Below are 22,638 nucleotides of genomic sequence, written 5' to 3'. Positions count from 1 at the left end.
TTCTTTGCCCCTCCCCTGCCCTCTCCTGCCCTGGAGGCTGAGCTCTGGCCAAGGAGATTTCTCTCTGGCTGCCCTGTGGAAACCCCCCTCCCCAAGCCCCCTCCCCACCCCGTTCGCCTGGCCTCCTGTAGCTGAAAACGGCTTAGGAATGCAGAGTCCGGACTTTGGCCGGGTTCTTGGAATCCTGTTGCTGAGTTTGGAAGCTTACGAGGATTATTACTCTGTGCGGTTGTGATGGCAGCTGTGGCTGCACTCTGGCCTCCGAGATCAGGCGAGAATACAGGCAGTCCTCGGCTTACAACAGTCCGTTTAGTGACCGTTCAAAGTTACGACGGCACGGGGAAAAAGTGACTTAGGGCCTCTTTTCGCACTTACGACCGTTGCAGCACCCCCCCACGGTCACACGATAAAAATTCGGACGCTTGGCAACTGATTCACTTTTACGACGGTTGCAGTGTCTCCCGGGATCACGGAATCCCCTTTTGCGACCTCCTGACGGGCAGAAGCCAATGGGGGAGCCAGATTCATCTAACCACCGGGTTACTAACTCTGCAGTGCAATGATTAACAACGGTGGCTAGAAAGGTCGTGAGATGGGGCAAATGTCTCGCTTAAGAACAGAAATTCTGGGCTCGATGGCGGTCATAAGTCAAGGACTACCTGCCAGGTGGGGCTTTGTGGTCGGTGTTTCTTTGACGCATCGCTGCCTTCCTTAAGGCACCGCCGTATTTATTTTAAAAAATGAGCATCAGGGTGTCTAAAATCCCCTCCTGCAGGGACGGTGCAGCCCGGCTTTGTTCCCGCGTGACGCCCGCGTGTTCTGCCTTTGGCTTCGCCTGTGAACCTGCGGTGATGGCTTGTCAGCGGCAGCTTCCCCGCGAAGCCCTCGCAAAGCAGCCCACCCCCTTAACGTGGGGCTGCGTGTGCCAAATCGGAATGTGTGCGCTCTCTCCCTGGAGAAATATTGAGATCTTGCTGCGATCCGTCAAGCAGATTGGCTGTCTGGAAAGCCGCCTGGCAGCCAACAGACACGCCGCCCAAACCTCCCTTCCTCTGCCAGCCCAAACAACAGATGACGAGGGGGCCTGAGAGAGGGGGCGCTTTAAGGGGGGAGGGGGGGCTGGCTCGGTTTTCCCAAAATGTGGACTTCCCCAACTTTTCCGGATGGCTAGGGGCTGGGCCCAGAAATCCCAGGCTTGAAAAAAATCTCAAGGTGACCACAGTTGGTAATACGACCAAAACAAACCAGAATCGGGCCCTTTCTTGTCTGATTCAATCTGCTGGCAGCCCCCTCCCCTCTTTCATTTCCCCTACTTCGGGGTGTCTCTCCTCCGTGCGTCCAAACCGCCCGCTTGAAGGGTGGAGGGTGGGAGGGTGTCTCCCCCCTCCTCATTTGCAAAGGGGGCTTGATTCTGGCCTGGTGGGGGGAGGGGGTCTCTAGATCTCACACCTACCCCTTGGTTTAGGCGCCTCATGAACCGCCTGGACGACATGCGGCGTAACATCGCAGGGGACGGAGTGGACCGCTGCATTTTATGCGGAGAACAGCTGGGTCACCCGGGCTCGGCTTGCGTGGTGTGTGAAGACTGCAAAAAGGTGAGGGGGGGTCCCTGTCCTGCAGGCTTTCTTGCCCCCCTGCAGGAGGGGTCTTCTTTCTGCCTTCCGCTTCCATGTAGCATCTCTCTTTCTCTTTCTTTCTCTCTTTTTCTTTCTTTCTCTCTTTCTCTTTTTCTCTCTCTTCTTCTCTCTCTCACTTACTCTTTTTCTTTCTCTCTCTTTCTCTTTCACTCTTTTTCCTCTCTCTCTTTTTGTTTCTCTTCTCTCTTTCTCTCTCTCTTTCTCTCTCTTTCTCTCTTTTTCTTTCTTTCTCTTTTTGTTTCTCTTCTCTCTTTCTCTCTCTCTTTCTCTCTCTTTCTCTCTTTTTCTTTCTTTCTCTTTCTCTCTCTTTCTCTCGCATTTGCAAAATGCCTTGCTTTCTGCCTTTCCCCGCCATTGCTAAAGCTTATTGTTTTAAAATTAATCTTCTTAATTAAGTCTGTTAATTAAGTGAACTGAACGGGAGGCGGGCCTCTGCCCGAAGCCAAGCTGGTGGCATCTTGGCTGCAGACATGAGTAACGAAACGCTGCTCTGGCAATGGGCAACTTTGAACCCGGAGCCTTCTCCACTGCCACCTGGGACAGGTGCCATCCTTGCGTCTTTCTCTTCCTTGCAGAACGTTTGCACCAAATGCGGCATCCAGACCACCAACAACCGGCCCCACTCCGTCTGGCTGTGCAAGATCTGCACCGAGCAGAGAGAGGTGGGCTCTGGAAATGCCCCTCGCCCCTCCGGGATCGGCCCAGGCTGTTCCGAAGCCTTTGGGGAACACTGGGGTCCTGCACCCTTTGGATGCAGCAAAGCTGGAGCAGAGCTGTGGCGAACAGCCAGAGCCCCTTTTCCTTCCTGCAGCCGGAGCCCCTTTTCAAGATGAAGGCCGCCCTTAAGCGATGGGGGTCTGGAGGAGGGAAAAATTCCTCCTCCTTCAGGGTTCATAGTAGGAACCCTGCAGAGCGTTCAGTTCTGAGATAGGAATAGGAATAGAATAGAATATAGGAATGGAATAGGAATAGGAATGGAATGGAATGGAATGGAATGGAATGGAATGGAATGGAATGGAATGGAATAGAATAGAATAGAATAGAATAGAATAGAATAGAATAGAATAGAATAGAATAGAATAGAATAGAATAGAATAGAATTCTTTATTGGCCAAGTGTGATTGGACACACAAGGAATTTGTCTTCAGTGCATACACTCTCTCTGTACATAAAAGAAGGAATGCTTAGCGAAGCTTAGCCCTTTTAATTGCTGTTATATTTGTAATTGCTTTTATATTTTTATTGCATTTGTATAGCAACATAGGCGGCATATAAATTTAATAAATAAAATCGAATAGAGCACCATTGGAAGGCCAGCATAGGAGAGGGATCCAGAGGATTAAAAGTCCTTTGAGCCCCAGGAGTGGCCCATACGAGGATTGTCCCCCTCCCCTCCCGTCCCGTTGACCGGACCCCTTTAATCTGGACCCCCTTTCATGCCCCATGGAACCCCTCCCTCTCCTTTGCTCTCTGCTCTCCAGGTATGGAAACGCTCCGGCGCCTGGTTCTTCAAGGGTTTGCCCAAGCAGACGCTTCCCCAGCCCATGGCCATTGCCAAGAAGCCCCAGCCGGCCACCAGCAGACCTGCTCCCCCAATGCAGGAGCCAGCAGCACCGTATTCCCACCAGCAGATCCCCGGTGAGCCCTAAAGGTTTGGCCGTCGGACTTTGGAGGGATTGCAGGGAGGCAGGAATGCGGGCCCAGCCTCATCTCAGAATGACAGAGTTGGAAGGGAACTTGGAGGCCTGCTCAAGGCAGGAGACTGTATAGCCTTCCGGACAAAGGGTTGCCCAGCCTCTTCTTAAAAGCCTACATTGATGGAGCATCCACAACTTCTGGAGGCAACTTCCGTTCCACTGCTTCACTGTTCTCCCTGCCAGGAAATTCCTCCTTCATTCTAGGTTGCTTTTCTCCTTGGTTAGTTTCCGCTCTCGTGCCTTTCAGGAAAGGGCAGCATCAGGGCACCAAAGGAAGGAAAACAGTATTTTCAAAAGGATTTATTTTTCTCAGGAGGGTTGGGACAAGGACATGGGGGCAGTTTGCCTATCCAATGTAGGCACTGAAGAAGATGCTCTGCTTCCTTCTGGCCATCTTTGCGGGGGGCGGGGGGAGGGATGTCACTTTTTAGCCATCAAGAGAGTTTGGGCTGAAAGGCTGAAGGCTTAACAGAGCAGCCTGAAGCTGACCAGCCTTGTGTCAAAATCTCTGTGGCTTTTCCAGCCTGGAGCAGATCTTTCCGATGAAATGGGCCTCAGATTTGTCTGGACGAGACAGACAAAATCATCAACCCAAGAAGATTTTGAGTGTCCCCATCGGGAGGCTGGCAAAGGGAGGCTGGCACCCTGCAGCCTTTACCAAAGAAAATAGGGGGCTTTTTGGGGGGAGGGGTTGTGCCCAGGTACCAGGGAGGTCTTTGGAGGCAAATTTCGGCATCCCATAATAATAACACGTGCAGAAGGGCTCAGAGGGCAGCCTCCGCCCTCCTCTGTCCTGTAGTGTCTTTTCGGTGTCTGCAGAGTCGCCTTTGCGGAAGCAGTTGATAAAGTCACAAATAAAGGAGAGCGAAACCAATAATTATCTGTCCGTTTTCTGCTTCGGTGACCTGAAATCTCCTTTTTTCTCCCCAAAATCAAGCTGCAGCTGCTGCTTCTGCCCAACAAGGCTCGTACGGTAAGACACAGACGCTTCCCTGCCAATGTTGCTTTTCGTCCCTTTGCCTTTCAAGTGAGGTTCCATTTTGGGGGGACTGGTTTTTTTTGGGGGGGGGTGTTTCAGGCTGACACACACACACACACACACACCTGCCACTCCCACCCTCAGCTTCTGCAGATCTGCTCTGCCCCGGCCTGGCCTTGGGTGCCCCCCCTCCCTGAAGCTGCAGTTGTCAGCTGCTCATCCGGAACAGCTCATTTTGAGTGATTGGGCCATTATTAAAATCTGAATTACTCTGTCAATTGCCTGGAATTGTCAAGCCCGCCGGGAACGCCAGACCGGGCTGTCTGATTGACGCTGTCTGAACACTCATTAGCTGGCTCCCCAGAACAGCTGATCCAGGCAGCCAAAGGGGGGGGCAGGAGGGAGAAAGAGAGAGAGAGGACAGAGAGGAGAGAGAGAGAAAGAGGAAGGAGAAGAGAGAGAAGAGAGAGGACAGAGGAGAGAAAGAAAGAGAGATAGAGAGAGCTCAGTTTCTATTTATGGGGGGGTGGAGAGAAATAAAATAAAATCCCTCTTTTCCATCCCAGACAGGCAGGGAGGGTCTTGGCTTTACCTGGGACGAATAAAAATCAGAATCCTTTGCAAAGCATTTAGCTTCCTTTCTTCCTTGCTGATCGCTGCTGGGGGAGAAGATCATGGGGGGGGGGGAGAAGAGGGTGCAAGGAAGGAGGGGCTCCCTGGCTGCCCCCAAACCCCATTTATTCAAGGGAGCAACTGCAGAAAACAACAGGGGTACCTGGAGCTTTCTAGTTGTCTCATTTCTCCCCACCCCACCCTCCAAAAAACCAGGAACTGAGCCAGCAGCCCCTGCTTCCAATCGGGGAAATTACCCCCCACTTCACCGGAAACCTTCTGAGGCCAGGATGGCACCAAGTGGCAGCGAACACCCCAGAGATGCCCGGGCGAGCCAGGATTATCCACCTGAGAATGAAGTCGCTCGGAGCCCAGGAGGTGAGGGGGGAGCAGAGGAAGATGAGGGGGGTCTGTGTAAGGATGTGTGGACACGTGAGAGGCCGGCTCTTCCTCTGGCAGCTGTGCAGAAGAGTTGTTTTTTTCAACCTTGGCAATTTTAAGGGGGGTGGTCTTCCATCTCCCAGAATTCCCCAGACAGACTTCCTTCACCCTTTCTGATTCTGCCAATACAGTGGCTGTGAATACTCTGCTCTAAAGGACAAGCTTCAATCTGTGGGTGGTATAAATCTAGCAACCACTGCCATGAAAAGAGTGCCTCTGAGCTTATTTCAGTGGCCCTTCTTCGCCATCCTCATCTCGGTGGATCTGCCCCCAGCAGATTCCATCAGAACTCTGCAGCTGGATCCCATCTGTGACCTTTTTTTCTGCCTTCTTTTTCCCACTTAGGGATCAAGCGAGCCAACGCGGCCCCAGCTGCTGGCGCCAGAGACCCTGCTGCGCCTCCCCACCAGAGCCTCTCTGCCCAGGGGGCAGGACCAGGTCCAGTACGGGGGCTGCCTCACGCCGGGGCCCCCATGCCCAGCAGGGCCTGCGTGGGAAGGGGTGGAGGGCCAGGCCACGAGATTCAGCCACCTTCCCACAACCCACCTTCTCTCCTGAGGTCAAGAGCTGAGCTTAGCAAGAGCCCCTGGGCTGATCGTCCACCGCCGTAACCTCAGATGGGCTTCTTTCCTGACGTGGCCCATCGCAGACACTTGGACCTGATTATGTCCATGTCTGTTTCCAGAGGAAAAGTCGGTTTTGCTCCAGCAGCTCTCTGCTTTCACAGGTGCGTCCTCCCAGGCGGAGCCCCCTGCCTCTCTTTCTGCTGCACCACCCAGAGACGAGAGCGCCGGGCCCGGGTACCCCACAGTGGGAGCAGAGAGGCCCCCACGGCAGGCGGCTCCGTACGGCCAGGCCGTGGCTCCCCCTGCGGCCACCCGGCCCCCTCCTCCTGACGATGACGACGAAGAGGAAGCCAACAGCTACGACTCGGATGAGACAAGTGGGTGAATGGACCCTCCCTCGCTTCCCAGCAGGGTTTAACCTCGGCCACCTTAAGGCCTCCGGACTCCATTCTCAAGTTGGGCCACCTTGAGGACTAGGAGCTTACTTTTCTGACCCAAAGTGTGGTCAGCTGGAGAATCTGACCTTCCCTGGCAGCCTCTTCTCCATCTCCTCTCTCACTGCCCCACAGGTTGTCCTCGACTTACGACAGTTCATTCAGTGACTGTTAGACGTTACAACGGCACTGAAAAAGCGACCTACGACCGTTTTTCACACTTACGACGGTCACACTGTTCCGGGGTCACGTGATCCCCTTTTGCGACTTCCTGACAAGCAGAGTCAATGGGGAAGCCGGGTTCCCTTAACGGCCGTCTCTTCCTAACTTGCCAGCTGCCGTGATTCGCTTAACAATTGCGGCAAGGAAGGTCGTAAAACGGGCCAAGTTTCACTTAATAAATGTTTCACTCAGCGACAGCGAATCTGTGGTCGTAAGTCGAGGACTACCTGTATTCCTAAAATATGCCAGTCTAGCTTGGCCTCCGAAGGAGGGTTTGTTTTTTGTTTGTTTGTTTTTTTATGCTAATGACGGTGATCTTGGGAATCTCAGGCTGGCTTCCCCGGGATCTACTAAGTCAGTGTTTCTCAACCTTGGAAGCTTGAAGATGGGTGGACTTCAACTCCCAGAATCCCCCAGCCAGCAAAGTCCACCCATCTTCAAGCGCTGCTGGCTGGGGGATTCTGGGAGTTGAAGTCCACCCATCTTCAAGCTACCAAGGTTGAGAAACACTGTACTAAGTGGGCCAGGCGCGGATGGATTGCGTCCATTTCCCCTCCTCCTTAACAAGCCTCCCTCCCCCTCCCCTTCCCCCCTCCCCCCAACCTTCCACTTTGTTTTGGGGGATTTTGAATTATTCATCTGGGGGGCCCAAAACTCAATACTGCTGGCGACTGGGACACAATTGCAGAGCGAGAGCTCGAGAGGAATCCAGACCCAGATGCAATTCTCCCCAGGGTCCCTCTGACAAGACCCCCTTCCACTCAGCCCCTTCTCTTCCTTCCCCTGCTGCTCCCCTGAGCCCATCCCAGCCCTGCCCTTGCCCTCTTCAAAATCTCACTTTAACAACCGCTCCTTTCCTCTGCCCTCCTCTGCCCTCTTCCTTGGGTGCCTTGCCTTTTGCAATGTAAGCTGAAGGCCAAGGGTTCCTCACTGCTGCTATATGCAAAGGGCTTTGGGGGAGTGGGTGGGGGGGTTGTCTTTTGGGCTGAACGGGGAACCTCCCAATTCACCCTTTGCTCCTTTCCCAACAGCCACCCTGGGGGCTTTGGACTTCAGCCTCTTGTACAACCAGGAAAACAGCTCCTTGCAATGCGCCATCATTAAGGCCAAGGTACTCCCCCCCCCTCCCGTTTCCCCCCATCAGGGAGAGCAACTGGGTCTTTGCATCCGAACACGTGGATTTTAAGACGTGGCTAAAACTGGCGGCAGGGAAACAAGTAAAGAAGTAATTTTTCTTTATATAAAGCCTTAGTAAGGCCACACCTAGAATCCTGCATCCAGTTTTGGTCACCACACTATAAAAAAGATGTGGAGACTCTGGAAAGAGTGCAGAGAAGAGCAACCAAGAGGATTAAGGGGCTGGAGGCTAAAACATACGACGAACGGTTGCAGGAACTGGGCCAGGCTAGTCTAGTGAAGAGAAGGACCAGGGGAGACAGGATAGCATCTTCCAATATTTGAGGGGCTGCCCCAGAGAAGAGGAAGGGGGTCAAGCTGTTCTCCAAAGTACCTGAAGGGCAGACAAGGAAGAATGGATGGAAACTGAACAAGGAGAGATTCAACCTGGAAATAAGGAGAAATTTTCTGACAGAGAGAACAATCAACCCATGGAACAGAAGTTGCATTCGGAAGTTGTAGGAATTTCATCACTGGAGGCTTCAAGAAGAGACTGGGCTGCCACCTGTCAGAAATGGTGTAGGGTCTCCTGCTTGGGTGGGGGGTTGGACTAGATGACCTCCGAGGTCCCTTCCAACTCTGTTAATCTGCAGTTCTGTCTGCCCCGTTTCCTCCTCTCGTTGACCTTTGTGGGATCTTTTTTCTACCAGGGCTTAAAGCCAATGGATTCCAACGGGCTGGCAGATCCCTACGTCAAACTGCACCTGTTGCCGGGGGCCAGCAAGGTAAAGGGGGGGGGGGTCTGGGCTCCAGCGTGGCTCAGTGAGACCTTTTGGATTGAAGAGAGAGATGCCCATTTGCCTTTTTTTGCCCCCTGTTTCTGCCAGTCCAACAAACTCCGGACCAAGACGCTGAGAAACACTCGGAATCCTGTGTGGAATGAAACGCTGGTCTATCACGGCATCACGGATGAGGACATGCAGAGGAAGACCTTAAGGCAAGAGAACGGGTTGGCTCTCTGCCAGAGGCTCTTTTCCTGTCTTTAGGACGGGGGGGATGGGGGGGACTTCAACTCCCAGAATTCCCCAGGCAGAAAAAACACGGGGCTTAGTCTACAGCAGGGGTCTCCAACCTTGGCAACTTTACGGCTTGTGGACTTCAACTCCCAGAATTCTGAATTCTGGGAGTTGAAGTCCACAAGTCGTAAAGTTGCCAAGGTTGGAGACCCCTGGCCTGCAGGTAGTCCTCGACTTAACAGCAATCCATTTAGCAACCAAAGTTACAAGGGCACTGGAAAAAGTGGCTTAGGACCATTTTCCACACTTATTTATTTATTTATTATTTATTAATTCAATTTGTATGCCGCCCCTCTCCGAAGACTCAGGGCGGCTCACAATGCATTTAAAATCATTATAAAAAACATTTAAAAATTAAAAACATTAAAACTCATTCACACCATTCATGGCCGGATCTCGCCGGATCGCAAGAGCGAGATCAATGGCCCCAGGCCTGCCGGAAAAGCCAGGTCTTCACCGCTTTTCGGAAGGCCAATAGGGTGGGGTTACGGCCTTCGTTAGCATCCCTGGGGTCACGCAATCAAAATTCAGGCGTTTTGGCAACCGGTTCATCCTTACGACCGTTGCTGTGTCCCGAGGTCACATGATCCCCTTTTGACAAGGAGAGTCAATTGGGGAAGGCAGATTCACTTAACAACCACATTACCAGCTCAACGACTGCCGTGATTCGCTTAACAAAGGTGGCGAGAAAGGTCATAAAACGAGGCAAAGTTCACTGAACCAATCTCTCGCTGAGCAACAGAACTGTTGGGCTCAATTGTGGTTGTAAGTCAAGGACTGCCTGAATTTACAGAAACTGCAGGACTTTCCATGTCCGCACACTGAGTTGGGGCAGTGGGGAGTTCCCACCCGGTGGGGCTTTTCCCTCAAGAGACCTGGGTGGGTTTTCTCTTCTCCTGCTTAGGATCTCTGTCTGTGATGAAGACAAATTCGGCCACAACGAGTTCATCGGGGAGACGAGGGTGGCCCTCAAGAAGCTGAAAGTCAACCAGAAGAAGAACTTCAACATCTGCCTGGAAAGAGTCGTCCCGGTGGGTATCTCCATCTCTGCCTGCTTTTCCTTGCTTGGCTCTGCTCGTCCGAACTCTGCCACTTTGTGCCAGGAGAAGGACGATGAAGGCGCGTGACGGAGGCAGGAGCGGTTTCAGCGGCAGGTTCAGATCTCAGAAAAGGCGGTTTATTTATTCATGAGCCGTGGTGGCGCAGTGGTTAGAGTGCAGGACTGCAGCCTCCTTCTGCCGACTGCCGGCTGCCTGCAAATTGGGCAGTTTGAATCTCACTGGCTCAAGGTTGACTCAGCCTTCGGTCCTTCAGAGGTGGGTAAAAGGAGGACCCAGACAGTTGGGGTTTGCAAGAGGCTGACTCTGTAAACCGCTTAGAGAGGGCTGTGAAAGCACTACAAAGCGGTCTATAATTCTTAAGTGCTAGTGCTAGTAACAAACTCGGATACCTGCTTATAAGCCAGGAGGAACTCTAGGCAACAAAGAGGAATGAAAACACAATACAATCCAAAACACACACACACACACAAAACCCATTTAAGGCAAAAAGTAACATTGATGCCCTGATAAAACTTAAATCTCAGTTCAGTTGGGAGCGGGGTGTGTGGAAAATACAGAGTTTGGGAGGTTCCCCCTTGTATAAAAAGTAAAAAAACCGAATAAAATAGGCAGCCTTTAATTGCCTTCTGGGTGGTGGTGATGCTGCTTCTCCTCTGCTCCTCCCAGATGAAGCGGACAGGAACCAGCAGCTCCTCGCGAGGAATGGCCTTGTACGAAGACGAAGTAAGATGTAGTTTGGCTTCCCCTGCAGAAACCGGAGAAGCAAAGATTCGGAGCCCTCCATTTCTTTGGCCAGTGCGCCCCCTGGTGGCCTGATGGAGCCTTTGCGGTCTGCCAGTAATTTCTCCTGCCTCCCAGTGGCTGAATGGAGCTTTGATCCCAGCTGTCATTATTTCCAGACTCTCAGATGTAGGGGCTTCCATTAAGAGGCTCCTCTGAGGGCTGAGCCTCCCCTGCCCCAGCGCTGAGAGGGTGGGAGGGAGGAGGGGCTCTCTGGAGATGATGATGATGACGATGAAGGTGACGTTACGACCTTTCTCCGGGCCAGGTGGTCTCTCCACCTCTTCTGCTCTTGTCCTGCTCCTTTGAGTTGTTCCGTGCTCTGGGTGGGGTCAGCTTCGAGGGTGGTGGAGCAGGGCGAGAGATGCACAAGTGCCCCCCCCCCATAACCCCCTTTTCTCTTCCCCACAGATGGACCAAGGCGGAGAGGTGGAGGAACGCGGGAAGATCCTGGTCTCCCTCATGTACAACACCCAGAAAGGAGGCCTGGTGGTCGGCGTTGTGCGCTGCGTCCACTTAGCCGCCATGGATGCCAATGGCTACTCGGACCCCTTTGTCAAAATGTAGGTCTGCCTCTGAAAGGGCCCCTTGGTGGGAGGCCTGGCAAAGCCTCCTCTGACCAGGCTCAGAAAAGGCACGGCTTTTTGGGGGGGCGGGGGGGGCGGGAGGGAGTCTTGTAATCTCGGCCTAGGGAGTAGAGAGGGGTCCAGGGGTTGCAGAGTTGGGGGCCAACCAGGGTTGAAATGCTACCGTTTCAGACTGGTAGCGGCAAGGCTCTGCCCATCCGCCCAGACGTTGTTATTTTCTGGTTTTAACCAGGAAGCAACCTGTTTTTGACCCTCTGCACATGCACAGAAGGCTTTGCCCATGCGCAGAGGGTCCAAGCATGCACATGACCCATGCACGCACTTCCGAACCGGTAGGGAAGGTAAGTACCGTATTTTTCGGAGTATAAGACGCACCTTCGTTTTTGGGGAGGAAAGTAAGAAGAAAGCTGATTGGCAGGTGGATCGGCCTCCCCAAATACCCCCAATCAGCTGTCCCCAGAGGTGAATTTTAGGAAGAGGTTCCTTGGTTGTCAGCTCTGTGCCTTGATTTCTTTTTGCTTTTTTTCCTGCCTCTTTTCCTCTTCTCAACTTTTCCTCTTCTTCCCTTCCGCAGTTGCTTAAAACCCGACATGGGCAAGAAAGCCAAGCAAAAGACGCAGATTAAGAAGAAGACGCTGAACCCCGAATTCAACGAGGTGAGGCAGGAGCCAGATTTCTGTTGGCCCCCAAAGTTTTTCCTGATCTCGATGCCCCCACCAGCCTGTTTGCCTTTTTCTGCTTGTCACCTGGCTTGGCTGCTTCAGGCAGGTGGTGGGTAAACGGTTTAAAAATATATTTTCAAACATAACGTTTCACTCTTTTTAAAAAAAAGCACCTGGATGCCGAAAAAAAGAGACAGGAAGGGAGTGAGGGAGAGATGGAAAGGAAGGAAGAGAAAGAGAAAAAGAAAGAAAGAAAGAGAAAGAGAGAAAGAAAGAAAGAAAGAAAAGAGAGGGAGGGAGGGAAGGAAGGAAGGGGAAGGGGAAGCTGGTAGCAAATCAGTTCCCTTCTTCAAAGACACAAACCCACACAGACACACTCCTTTTGTCTGGTTACTGTTGTTGATCTGCTCCTGCCTCTTGATCTCTTCTCTGTTTGGATAGGAATTTTTCTACGACATCAAACACAGCGACCTGGCCAAGAAATCCCTGGATATCTCCGTCTGGGATTACGACATTGGGAAGTCCAACGATTATATTGGTGAGTGGCTGCAGGGAGCAGGATAGGAACTCTTTGGGGAGGGGTCTGCTGGCTTGTTTTGAGGGGGGATTCCAGGAAGGAGGCTCATCTTGCGTGTCAGTCTTGTGGGGAGGAGGGTGAAATGACACCTTAAAGCAGGGGCCTCCAACCTTTAAGACCTGTGGACTTCAACTCCCAGAATTCCCCAGCCAGCTAGAATTCTGGGAGTTCAAGTCCACAAGTCTTAAAAGTCGCAAAGTTGGCCACTTCTGGTCTAGAATTAGAACAATTTAATATAATTTAATCTAAAACAAGAATTCTGGGGGCAGAAGTCCACGGGTCTTAACGCTGCCAAGGTTGGAGAGCCCTGCCTTAAAGGACTTGCCCTAATGTTCAGCTTTCTGGGTCTTCAGTGGCCCCTTTCGTTTAAGGCAGAAGACCTGGGAAGGGGCCTGCTGGGACCCCTTAGGTGCAGGGTGGTGGGCCCTCTTTGCCCTTCCTGACCCCCTCCCAACTTTCTCTCTCTGCCGCAGGCGGCTGCCAGCTGGGCATCACAGCGAAAGGCGAGCGCTTGAAACACTGGTACGAGTGTCTCAAAAACAAGGATAAGAAGATCGAACGCTGGCACGCCTTACAGAACGAGCACCACGTGTCCAGCGATTAAGGGGGCTGTGCCCCTCTGCCCTCCTCCCCCCCATCTTCAGCCCATCTTTTCTTCCAACACCCCCGTGTCCCTTTTGCTCTTGGGAAATCCCACAGCTGGGTTCTCTGCAGGGTCCCCTCCCTCCCCCCCTCCCTCCCCTGCAGGAGCCGGGCTCAAGCCCTCCCCTCTCTCGGCCCAGGTCATCTCACTCTGCTTGGCTCTGGGCCTCTCATGGCCTCCCACAAGGGGGGCTCCGGGGTTTTCAAGCAATAGCCCACCATTGAGCACCCTCAGTTCGGCTCGGCTTCTTGGCAGCTAAATTATCTCCCCCTGCCCCTTCCAATGCCACCTTCATCTCCCCCCTTTGGCTGAAGAGACTTGCACTCCCAAGTGTTCTTGAAACTCCTTCCTTCCTTCCTTCCCTCCTCTTCCTCTCCTTCCTTCCTTCCCTCCTCCCTCCCTCCTCTTCTTTTCCCTTCTTCCTTCCTTCTCTCCCTTCTCTCTCTCCCTTCCTCCCTCCCTCCCTTCTCCTTATTTCTCTTCCTTCCCTCCCTCTCTCCTCTTCCTCTCCTTCCTTCCTTCCTTCCTTCCTCCCCCCTCTCATCCCCTTTCTTCCTTCCCTTCTTCCCTCCCTCCCTCCCTCCCTTCTCCTCATTTCCCTCCCTTCCCTCCCTCTCTCCTCTTCCTCTCCTTTCCCTGCTCCCCAAACCCCACAGCAATCTTACCCCTAATCTTGGAGATAGAGACCCCCAGGCAGGCAGAGGTGGCGGCCGTGTTCCTCAAAGAGACTGGTGAAAAGGGGAGGGGGCCCAGAGACAGAGAGGAGGGGTCTCCCCTCAATTCACAAACCACGTTCTCCAGGCCCTGAATTGGGCTCCTTCCCTCCCCAACCTGGAAAGCTTCAGTTTGTGGAAAACAACCAGCGATTTCCTTCGCTCAGTATTCCTGTGAGTTTTGGGGCGATACCTGGACGATTCCTCCTTGTCTTTGTCCAAGAGAATCTAATCGTCCCCATTGCTTGAGAAAGAGCCCACAACTTACACACCCACATCTGTCCTGGATGGCCAAACATTCTCTGCACGGAGGCCTCTCCTCTGAAATGCCTCAGCATTCCTGCATCCCATCCTTTGACCTTCACCCCCCAAGCAGTTGAAGAGATTTGCTGGCTGAGAACAAAATCAGTGGCAACCAGCAGCCTTGCTTCCCCCCCCCCACCCCCAGACATCACCCAAGCCTCAGAAAGCTGGTGGCCGGTTGACGAGAGCTTCCCATCAGGCCAGAAATGAGGGTCCGGTTAGCGCACGTGGGACACAGCTCTTCAAATTTATCGAGGCCGCAAATATCATTTTTAGACGCATCTTCAAATCTCTTTTCTTCTCTCTCGGGTTGGACTTGACGTGGCTTTGCCTTGGATCCCTTGCCGAATTTCAGAGAGCGGAGAGGATTCTGCGAAGAAGCATCTAATCGTAAGAAGCGGGCAACGTCCGTCTCTCGGTCTCAAAAGACGGAATGATTCTGCTTCACAGCCTTCCTTGAAGGGAGATGCTGGATCAGGATGGACAGAATGGAGAAAAGGGGGGGAAATGGCTACTCTCCTCCCCTGCCCTGTCCCCCCCACTGAGAACCCCCCCCCCAAAGCCACTCGGTTTTCTCAAAATCTTTTTTCAATACTGTTTTGTACCTACAGTATGAAAGTACCCGTTGGCAGAGAACTAGAGCCCCACCTCTCCTCCTTTCCGATTGATTTGAAGACCCCTCCCTCCTTTCCCCTCCCCCAATGATGGGTGAACATTTGCAGTGAAGGTGTCCTTCCTGCCTTCTCTCTTTGTAATTAAAGCATGCTCTTAGAAACACCCCCCCCAAAGGCCCCCTCCCACCCACCCACCCGGCCTTCTTTTCGCTCTTCACAGTTGCATTCGGTTCAGCATGCAATGACTTCACCGAGACAAACCAACGTTGGCAACTTATCTCGCGGGCAAACGGTGTCACCAACAATAGAGGGGTCTGCCCAATTTTCCACTGCATGCTCTTGTAACCCTCCTGCCAGACCCCCCTCCCTGCCAAGCCGCCCTTCTCAACGCCCGACGTAATAAAGAGAACCGTAGGAGAAGCTGCGTAGTGCCGTCTGCTTTCTGTCCGTTCCCCCTTTCTCGACAACGCGCCTCCGGCTCAGCTAAAGGAGAAGGGATTGGACCTTGCCAAGGCCATGAAATTCGTTTTGATTCGGATTTGATTGTGAGGCTCTGCAGCTCATGGGGGGGTCCAAAATGGATCCCTTTTAACTGCTGTTGGTGGAGGGAGGGTCTTCCCATTTGGCCTTTGCTTGTTTTTCTCTGCCTGAGGTCAGAGAGAGTTCTCTTCCCTTTGCCCACCGGGTAAAGCCAGAGATTTGCATAGGAGCAAAACACCCGTTGAAGCCTTTTGACTGTCCAGGGATCTGACCGTCTCCCAGAGCGACCATTGTTCTGAAATGGGGAACGGTCACTGGAAGGGGAGCACAAAACGGGGGTTCACCGAGAGTCGAGTCTAAGACAGTTCACAGCAAACCATCCAGCTTTGGAGAAGGGAAGAGGGCCTTTTCGGAGGGCCCTGAAAAAATGTTCTGCAGAAGTCAAAAGAAGCTCCTTCTCTTTGCAATCGGCCAAGCCAAGGGAAGGGGGGGGGGAAGCAACTTGATGTATTTCTCAGAATGGACAGCAGGTGGCAGTAGCAGCCCAGCGATGCAAGACTGGACCCAAAACTTGGGTGCATAGGGAAGACAGACTGGGATGAGGGGAAAAGAGGATTTATTTATTTATTTATTTATTTATTTATTTATTAAATTGATTTGTGTCTCTATTTATCCATCCATCCTTCCCTTGGCAGAGATTGTGGCCAAAGAATTCTGGGAGTTGAAGTCCCCCCATCATGCTTCAAGCTTCTCCAGAATATAATTTCCCCCCCCTTTTTTTTTTAACCATGAAGCAGGTCGATGGCACAATAGATGAGTCGCAGTAATTTGCTCAGCCTACTTCGGAGAATCAATAACCGGGCATATATATTTAAGAAACATATTTATATTAGAAGACTGGTGTGCAGCACAAACAGAAACATTAGTTATGACCAGCAGGGAGTATTGCTTTCCAACAGCCTCGTAAATCTGGGGCTCTGCTATCGACTCCATCTGCATTTTTATAAGCCAAGGTGTTGTAGCCAAAGATGAATCTCAAATATAATTGGAAAAGTGGGGAGGAGGCTAAGGCTTTGGGGCTACCATGCCTTGAATATGGATCATGCTTTATGCTGATTCTATTGAAATGATAGCCAGCAGGAGGAGCTCCCCTGCCAGAAAATGCCTGGTTTTCAGACCGTGTTATTTCTTACGTATTAGATGGATACTCCACATTTTCCTCAGGAGCTCCAGGTAGCCATCCCCAAACAACAGCCCTGTGAGGTAGGCTGGGCTGAGAATAAATAAAAGTCCCACTCAGAGGGTTTGTGTGGCTGCCGATGGATTTGAACCCAGCTCTTCCCCTGTTTTATTCCATTCCCCTGTTTTAACCATTCTTGGATAGACAGTTTATTTATTTATTTAAAAACCCCCACAAAGGAGGGTAAAAATAACACAAGTCCTTGCCAAGAACAAGGGGCAGCTTATTTAATATTGCTCAGTTTGTAAGGGAGATTTTAGGAGCCCTTTGGGGGCAAATGATTTTCCTAGGGTCAGAAAATGCTGGGCCTTAAAGGTGAGATCAAACTATAGGTACCACGGTGTCCGCAGGAAAGGGGGTCAAAAAAGTCAATAAAGCAGCTACAACCCTGTGACACCCCTTTCCCCCCTTTTTTTAACATGCGCAGCACCCATAAAGAGAGGTGAGGCTTTGATTACACAGCTGCTCTAATGACATATTTGACCGCCTGAGAAATAGATTCCTGGTGTCAGCAGTGGGATAAAAATCTATGAGCCGCCATTCTACAAATAGCAGAGGATAGGCTCGCTCAATAAAATAACTCAGATGCCAGAGGGAAGGTAACACTCTCCTTGAGATGCTAGATTTCTAGATTTGGGGATTTTTTCCAAGACTTCCTGCTCCCACACAGAGCCCCATAGGTATTCAAATCGCACATGTGAAGAAGAATTTAATCTTCAGCACCCTTTATCTAAGGAAAGAAAAATAATTTATAATAGTCTGACTACGGCTACATAAACTTCCAGCCTCAGTCCATTAAACTCTGCAATATATTGTGAATTTAGCTCCAATTCCTTCTTAGAATCTGGACACATCCTGTAAATGGAGGATGATGACGATTTGACGTTCGCGTTTTGTTCGCTGACCATGACTCAACTTTCAAAACAGAAAGTATTTTTTAAAAAGTTTAATAATAACAACAACATTTAGCTCCCTTTCATCCGCAAATTCAGCCGCAGAGAAGAAACAGATGTGGGGAGGGGGTCTCCCCATTAATCCCTCATTCTGCAATATTCCTTTTCACAGCCCATCCGTCCCCTTAACTGATGTTGTCAGAGCCCTGATTAACTTTGTTTATCTCTTAATTAGGTGGATCGTCGCCTGTCTTGTGCTTAAGAAGTAATTGTCTGATTAATGCCTCCGTATTTGCATTTTCATTAAGAGCCCCAAATAACTTCGGCGGCAATTAGCTGCCATGTGATGCGCAGATCGGGTGGAACTCCAGAATGACAAGTTTTAAGCTCATTAAGTAATAACTGCAATATCGACCGGTGATAATGGGGCACGGATGTTAAATATCAGAAGGGGAAGCCAAGTGGTGGGCTTGGGAACATTCAGAAAGTGGAACCAGAACGATAGAGTTGGAAGGGACCTTGGAGGTCTTCTAGTCCAGCTCCCTGCTCAAGCAGGAGATCCTGGACAAATGGCTATTCAATCTTTAAAACCTCCAGTGATGAAGCACCCACAATTTCTAGAGGGAAGCTGCTCCACTGATAAATTGTTTTCACTGTCCGGAAATTCCTCCTTAGTTCCGGGTTACTTCTCTCCTTGATGAGTTTCCATCCATTGCTTCTTGTCCTGCCTTCAGGGGCTTTGGAGAATAGGTTGACCCCCTCTTCTTTGGGGCAGCCCCTCAAATATTGGAAGCTGCTATCATGTCACCTCTAGTCCTTCTTTTCATTAAACTAGACATACCCAATCCCTGCAAACATTGTGTATATGTTTTAGCCTCCAGTCCCTGAATTGGCTGCACTGAATCCTCCCCCTTCCTTTATCCTGGGATCTTCTGAACCACGCGGACTGGATCCCAGAGGCCCATCTGTTTCCAAAGTAGGACTGATCAATAACCCCCAGATCAATAATCTCCTTGTCAAACCAGGTTCTTGCTGAGCCAGCTTTGCTTCGGGTGTTTGGTACCCAAAAGTACATTGCTGGTGAAAATAGCTTTGTTTTCATGCCAGAGAGAAGATCTGCGTCCACCAATTTATTCTTGTATGGATCAGAATCTGGTCCGTATAAACCACTCCTTCGTTTATTTTTATTTTTATTTTCTGAAAACCCCAGGAAATCTTTCTGAGCTTCATCCGAACCCTATCACCAATCTTTAGTGGCAGGAAATGCAACAACCCTCTGCAACCTGCTGAGATTTTGAAAACCGCATCTGGGTTTAGCATGTCCTCAGGATTTATTAAGGCAATGAAAACAACAAGCAAAGGAACCCCCCCCCCCAAGGAAAAAAAACCCTTCTCCCCTTTTTAGTGTTTCTGCCACTCTCATTTTCTCGCAGCTAGAAAATGCTGCAGTCGTGTCAAGCGAGGGCCGGAGAAAATTGGAGCATTTAGCCAGAACACTGCTCAGCTCCTGCTCGGCCACTTTCAGTAATCGCAGGCTGAATGCCGGGAGTATTTCTTCTCTGCTGCTCCAAGATTTTTCCTCCCCCCGTCCAAAGGAAAGAGGCTTTGTTTGCAGCAGATGGGCAGCTCGGAATATTGTGGTGTGGGCGGTGAAAGCCAGAACACCCGTGGACAGTGGAAGCTGCGGGCAGGATGACACAGCCAATACCCGTGCAATTCTTCTGCAACCACAAAGATTTGGGGCAGTCCTCCCAGGCAAAGGGGGCAATGGAAGACGCCAAACCCACTCGGCCAGATGCTGGAGAAAGCCAGAGGTAAAACACCACAGTGTGGCCATTTGTACAACATCAAATCTTCCCCTGGAGGTTGACTTTTCCTTGGGATTTTGCCTTCTCCCATTGATCTCTGATGCCCAGGAAGCTGGTGATGACAGCTGGGAAAAGGTACATGAGCCTTAGTGCAAGTTAGCAACCAGCCCTGCCCTGCCAGTTTTCGAAAGCCCAGTTTTGCTGGCTGTGCTGGTGAACCAGTTCTGCACAAGGCCTTGAGAGATGGAGGGAACAAGTTTACCTGTCCAGGAAGGTGTCTCCTGTTCACCTTCCGAGGGGGAAGATTCAGCACCAAGGACAGCTTCCGAGGCTGGGCTTGGTCCAAGCAGCTAAAGATGCTGTCCTAGCAATTGGCAGCCAGCAGGGTTGGGTTCTTGAGGTGGTTGCAATTTTTAAGATTTCTGGTGGGTCAGGTTTGGCTGTCTTCTCCAAGGCATCATTCTTCTGCCAGATGAGCCAGGTTGCTCCTGACCTCTAGCAAGAGGTTAACTCAGATGGCAATCAAGCCCCACTTTTCCCCATAAAAGTCTGTGTGTCTCTCAGTCTTCTTATTTTGGGGGTCATGGCAAATGGAGTATCAGTGTTTGATCTGTGTCCTAAAGTGGCCTCCTTTCTAAAATAGTACGGATTAAGCCCCAGATTTCACCTGAATTTCGGCTACTTCGAACACAGGCAAATCTTTGTTCATATTTTACACGTTTGAGGTCATGAGGAAGCAATCTGGCCCCAGGAGGGGTGCTCCTAATTCCAATTTCTGCATTCTTAGAGATGCATGTCCTTGGCTCAGCTGTATTCATCTCCTGGCAGGGGGAAAATTGGTGGTTGCTACAAGTCTGACCTGGTGCTCTCAATTCCAAAGTTATGCTCTGTCCTGGCTCTCAAATACGGTCTTCTCCACCCGATAAAAATGGCCAGAAGAGCTCTGATGGCAGATTACCTTATTCAATGGCTCCCCAGAGTAGCCATAGTCTCTTCTTGGGCATCACCATCAGGATCGGTATTGATCCATCGGGTACCAAGTCAAACCAGCCTGCCTCTGTAGAGGGCATGGAAGGAAGGAAGGTCAACCACAGCGGTTCTCATCTCTGGCAGAAGCAAATTAATTGATTCTCTCAGCCAACAGTTGGAGCACTTATATGTCAAGGAGAGTTTGGACAGATAGCCCCCCCAGGAAGGAAAAGGGGAAGGATGCACCGGGCCTGTTCATCCTTGGCAGCTGTTCAGGGGGCTGTCAGCATCTCCCTGCAAAACCCTTCCTGCTACCCACCAGCAAGGCCTGTCGGCTGCAGCTCTCGAGGTCAGCAAGGGCAGGGAGGGGGCTTTGAGCAGGAAGTGGTGCCCTGCCAGCATAGCTGCCATTGCCGGGGGTACTCTGGGCCTCTAAGGCGCTTCCGTCTTCTGCTGGATGGTGCCCAGGCCAGACACTTCACTGTGGCCCGAGATCTGCCAGTCCTGGCAGGAGGAATGGCAGGGAGACAAAAGGGGGTCTTGCCCAGCAGGAAACCTCCGACTGGTCAGGGTTGCCCAGCCAAACACCCGAGAGCAGCGAAAGAGCCGTTGGGGATTAATAACAACATTTCTCTGGCCAAGGCCTCCCTCCTTCTCCCAGGTCCTACGCTCTTTGCTAAGGTCACCATTGATTCTGTAAAGTGTACAATTGTCCGATTAAAGAGGGAAGAGGCAGGAAGAAAATGCTAGCTCAGAGGTTTTGCATTGCTCCTCCCTCTCCCTCCTTCTCCTCCTCTCATTTAAAGCATCTTCCATGGGTTCTGAATAGCTTTTCAATTATTTTAAGGGACTCCACGCCATTTTCTTGTGTAACTACGAACCCCATCAAAAGGCCAGAAAGTTGAATGAATATACCGTACGTGTCTCAGAATAAGGTTGCAAGATCCAGTCTGGGTCGGTCAGAGGTTTACTGAAGAGCCAGATTGGATCTTGCAATCAGAAAGGCAGATCTTGGGGTTAAGAAAACCCAGGGGATCAGCTGCCTTTAGCTGGAGTGAAGAATTCATTGTTTTTCATGCAAAGCTGACACCTGGCCGAGGTTTGGCCTAAGCTGATCCTGATTGTGGCCACCCATTCTTAAAGGGCTTTAAAGGGGATTGGCCTAATTAAGGGAGGCTAGCTGTGATTACCTCTTGTGACGGCTAGACTTTAATTCCTCTGGAATGCCAGATGTTGGGGAAGAAAATAAGATGTTCCTGCTACGCTTCCCTCGTCTTTGGGGAGGAAAGTCGTCCCAGGAGAAGCAAGATAAAGCTCTGAGCTAAGGTCTCCTCCAAATGTTTTGGCTGGGGGAATATCGCTGTCAGGGTTCCCAGGGACACCCCCAACGAAAAAAGACTCCGAGGCTTGAAGTTCCTCAAAGTCCCATTTTATTAGAGATGTCATATTGGCACATCTGGGAAAACCCGAATCTGAAAGCTTCCAGGTTTCCCCCACCCAAAGGAAAGTCCAAGTCCCTGCCCAGCACCCAGATGTCCATCACATGGTCCAATCAATGAACCAACCCAACTGGAGATGCCTCCCAGTTCCAGCCCTCCCGGTGCAGGGCAAGATGTCCTTGACTCTCTGAGAAAGGAATGTTATTATGACTACATTATCACCCTGGCTCCATACAATTCCCACCTCTCAGTTTCCCACAGTAGTCAATGTGGCAGGCCTGAAGATCCAATGCAAGAGATGGCTTCCAGGCCTGACAGTCGCCCCGAAAAGCCAAGGACAGGTCCCCTACGGGTGAAGGCTGGACTCCCAAGCAGAATCCCTCAAGGGAACCAGGGATGGTCGTACAACTGATGCTGAGATGGTCTCCGCAAAGCTGCCTTCAGGTTGACTGTTGAGCAGGTGGGACAATACCTGCCACCTGGGGCTTCAGTCGTGCCTTGTATTGGGCAGTTAAACTAGGTTATTGCCACCGTTGTCCAGCACTGCTTTGGGGCTGCTGCTTCCCAGGATTGTAATTGCAGGACTCAAATTAGATTGAACCTCAGATCTGCCAGTCCCCAAGGAAGGAGACTTGGTGTTCACTAAACACCACTAAAAGAGTCACAGAGCGAGTCAGACCCTGACAGGCGGGCAGCTTGGTCTCCTTCTGGGAGATTCCCCCATCCCTTTGATGCAGGAAGGATGTTTCTAGAAACACTGAGGGTCGGGGGGAGGGGGCGGGAATGATTTGGTCCATTATACCAGGCTTATCCCAGACTTTGGGGCAGAAAGCTGCAAGCAAACTATTGGAAGAGATGGGAAAGAAAGGCCCGTCTCCGTCCAGTGGACTCGTTTCCCCTTTAATCTTTTAATCTCCTTGCTCCTGGCATTAATCTGCAAGATTCTTTTTGTCTTTATCCCCCAACTACTAAAACAATAGGAGTTAATGCGGGAGAAAGCAGCCATTATCTAATAATTCTGTGGGTCTGAAATCTTCTTACAGGACTTATTTAGCAGAGAGGCCTTTTTCGAGGGACAAGTAATAAAAA

The 22,638-nt window shown here is 51.1% G+C and overlaps 1 protein-coding gene across 2 annotated transcripts in view; it reads left to right on the top strand.

The window, feature by feature from the left end:
• The window catches only part of RPH3A (rabphilin 3A), a 30,530-nt gene extending 15,390 nt beyond the window's left edge, over positions 1 to 15,140 (top strand). For both annotated transcript variants that reach the window (XM_034428875.3, XM_034428876.3), the window contains exons 4-19: positions 1,466 to 1,595; positions 2,213 to 2,299; positions 3,119 to 3,275; positions 4,272 to 4,307; positions 5,142 to 5,303; positions 5,712 to 5,804; positions 6,094 to 6,309; positions 7,620 to 7,699; positions 8,415 to 8,489; positions 8,592 to 8,701; positions 9,685 to 9,811; positions 10,508 to 10,564; positions 11,033 to 11,184; positions 11,783 to 11,864; positions 12,312 to 12,408; positions 12,921 to 15,140. In XM_034428875.3, coding sequence (XP_034284766.2) covers positions 1,466 to 1,595; positions 2,213 to 2,299; positions 3,119 to 3,275; positions 4,272 to 4,307; positions 5,142 to 5,303; positions 5,712 to 5,804; positions 6,094 to 6,309; positions 7,620 to 7,699; positions 8,415 to 8,489; positions 8,592 to 8,701; positions 9,685 to 9,811; positions 10,508 to 10,564; positions 11,033 to 11,184; positions 11,783 to 11,864; positions 12,312 to 12,408; positions 12,921 to 13,051 — 1,792 coding nt within the window. In that variant the 3' untranslated portion in view covers positions 13,052 to 15,140. The remainder of the gene's footprint in view (positions 1 to 1,465; positions 1,596 to 2,212; positions 2,300 to 3,118; positions 3,276 to 4,271; positions 4,308 to 5,141; positions 5,304 to 5,711; positions 5,805 to 6,093; positions 6,310 to 7,619; positions 7,700 to 8,414; positions 8,490 to 8,591; positions 8,702 to 9,684; positions 9,812 to 10,507; positions 10,565 to 11,032; positions 11,185 to 11,782; positions 11,865 to 12,311; positions 12,409 to 12,920) is intronic.
• Positions 15,141 to 22,638: the final 7,498 nt, after the last annotated feature.

The sequence above is a fragment of the Pantherophis guttatus genome, chromosome 17 (assembly GCF_059756535.1).
Source record: "Pantherophis guttatus breed Tessera chromosome 17, ASM5975653v1, whole genome shotgun sequence".
NCBI classification, from domain to species: Eukaryota; Metazoa; Chordata; class Lepidosauria; order Squamata; family Colubridae; genus Pantherophis; species Pantherophis guttatus.
Note: the sequence above shows the minus strand (reverse complement) of the source record. Positions and strands in the feature narration are given on the sequence as shown.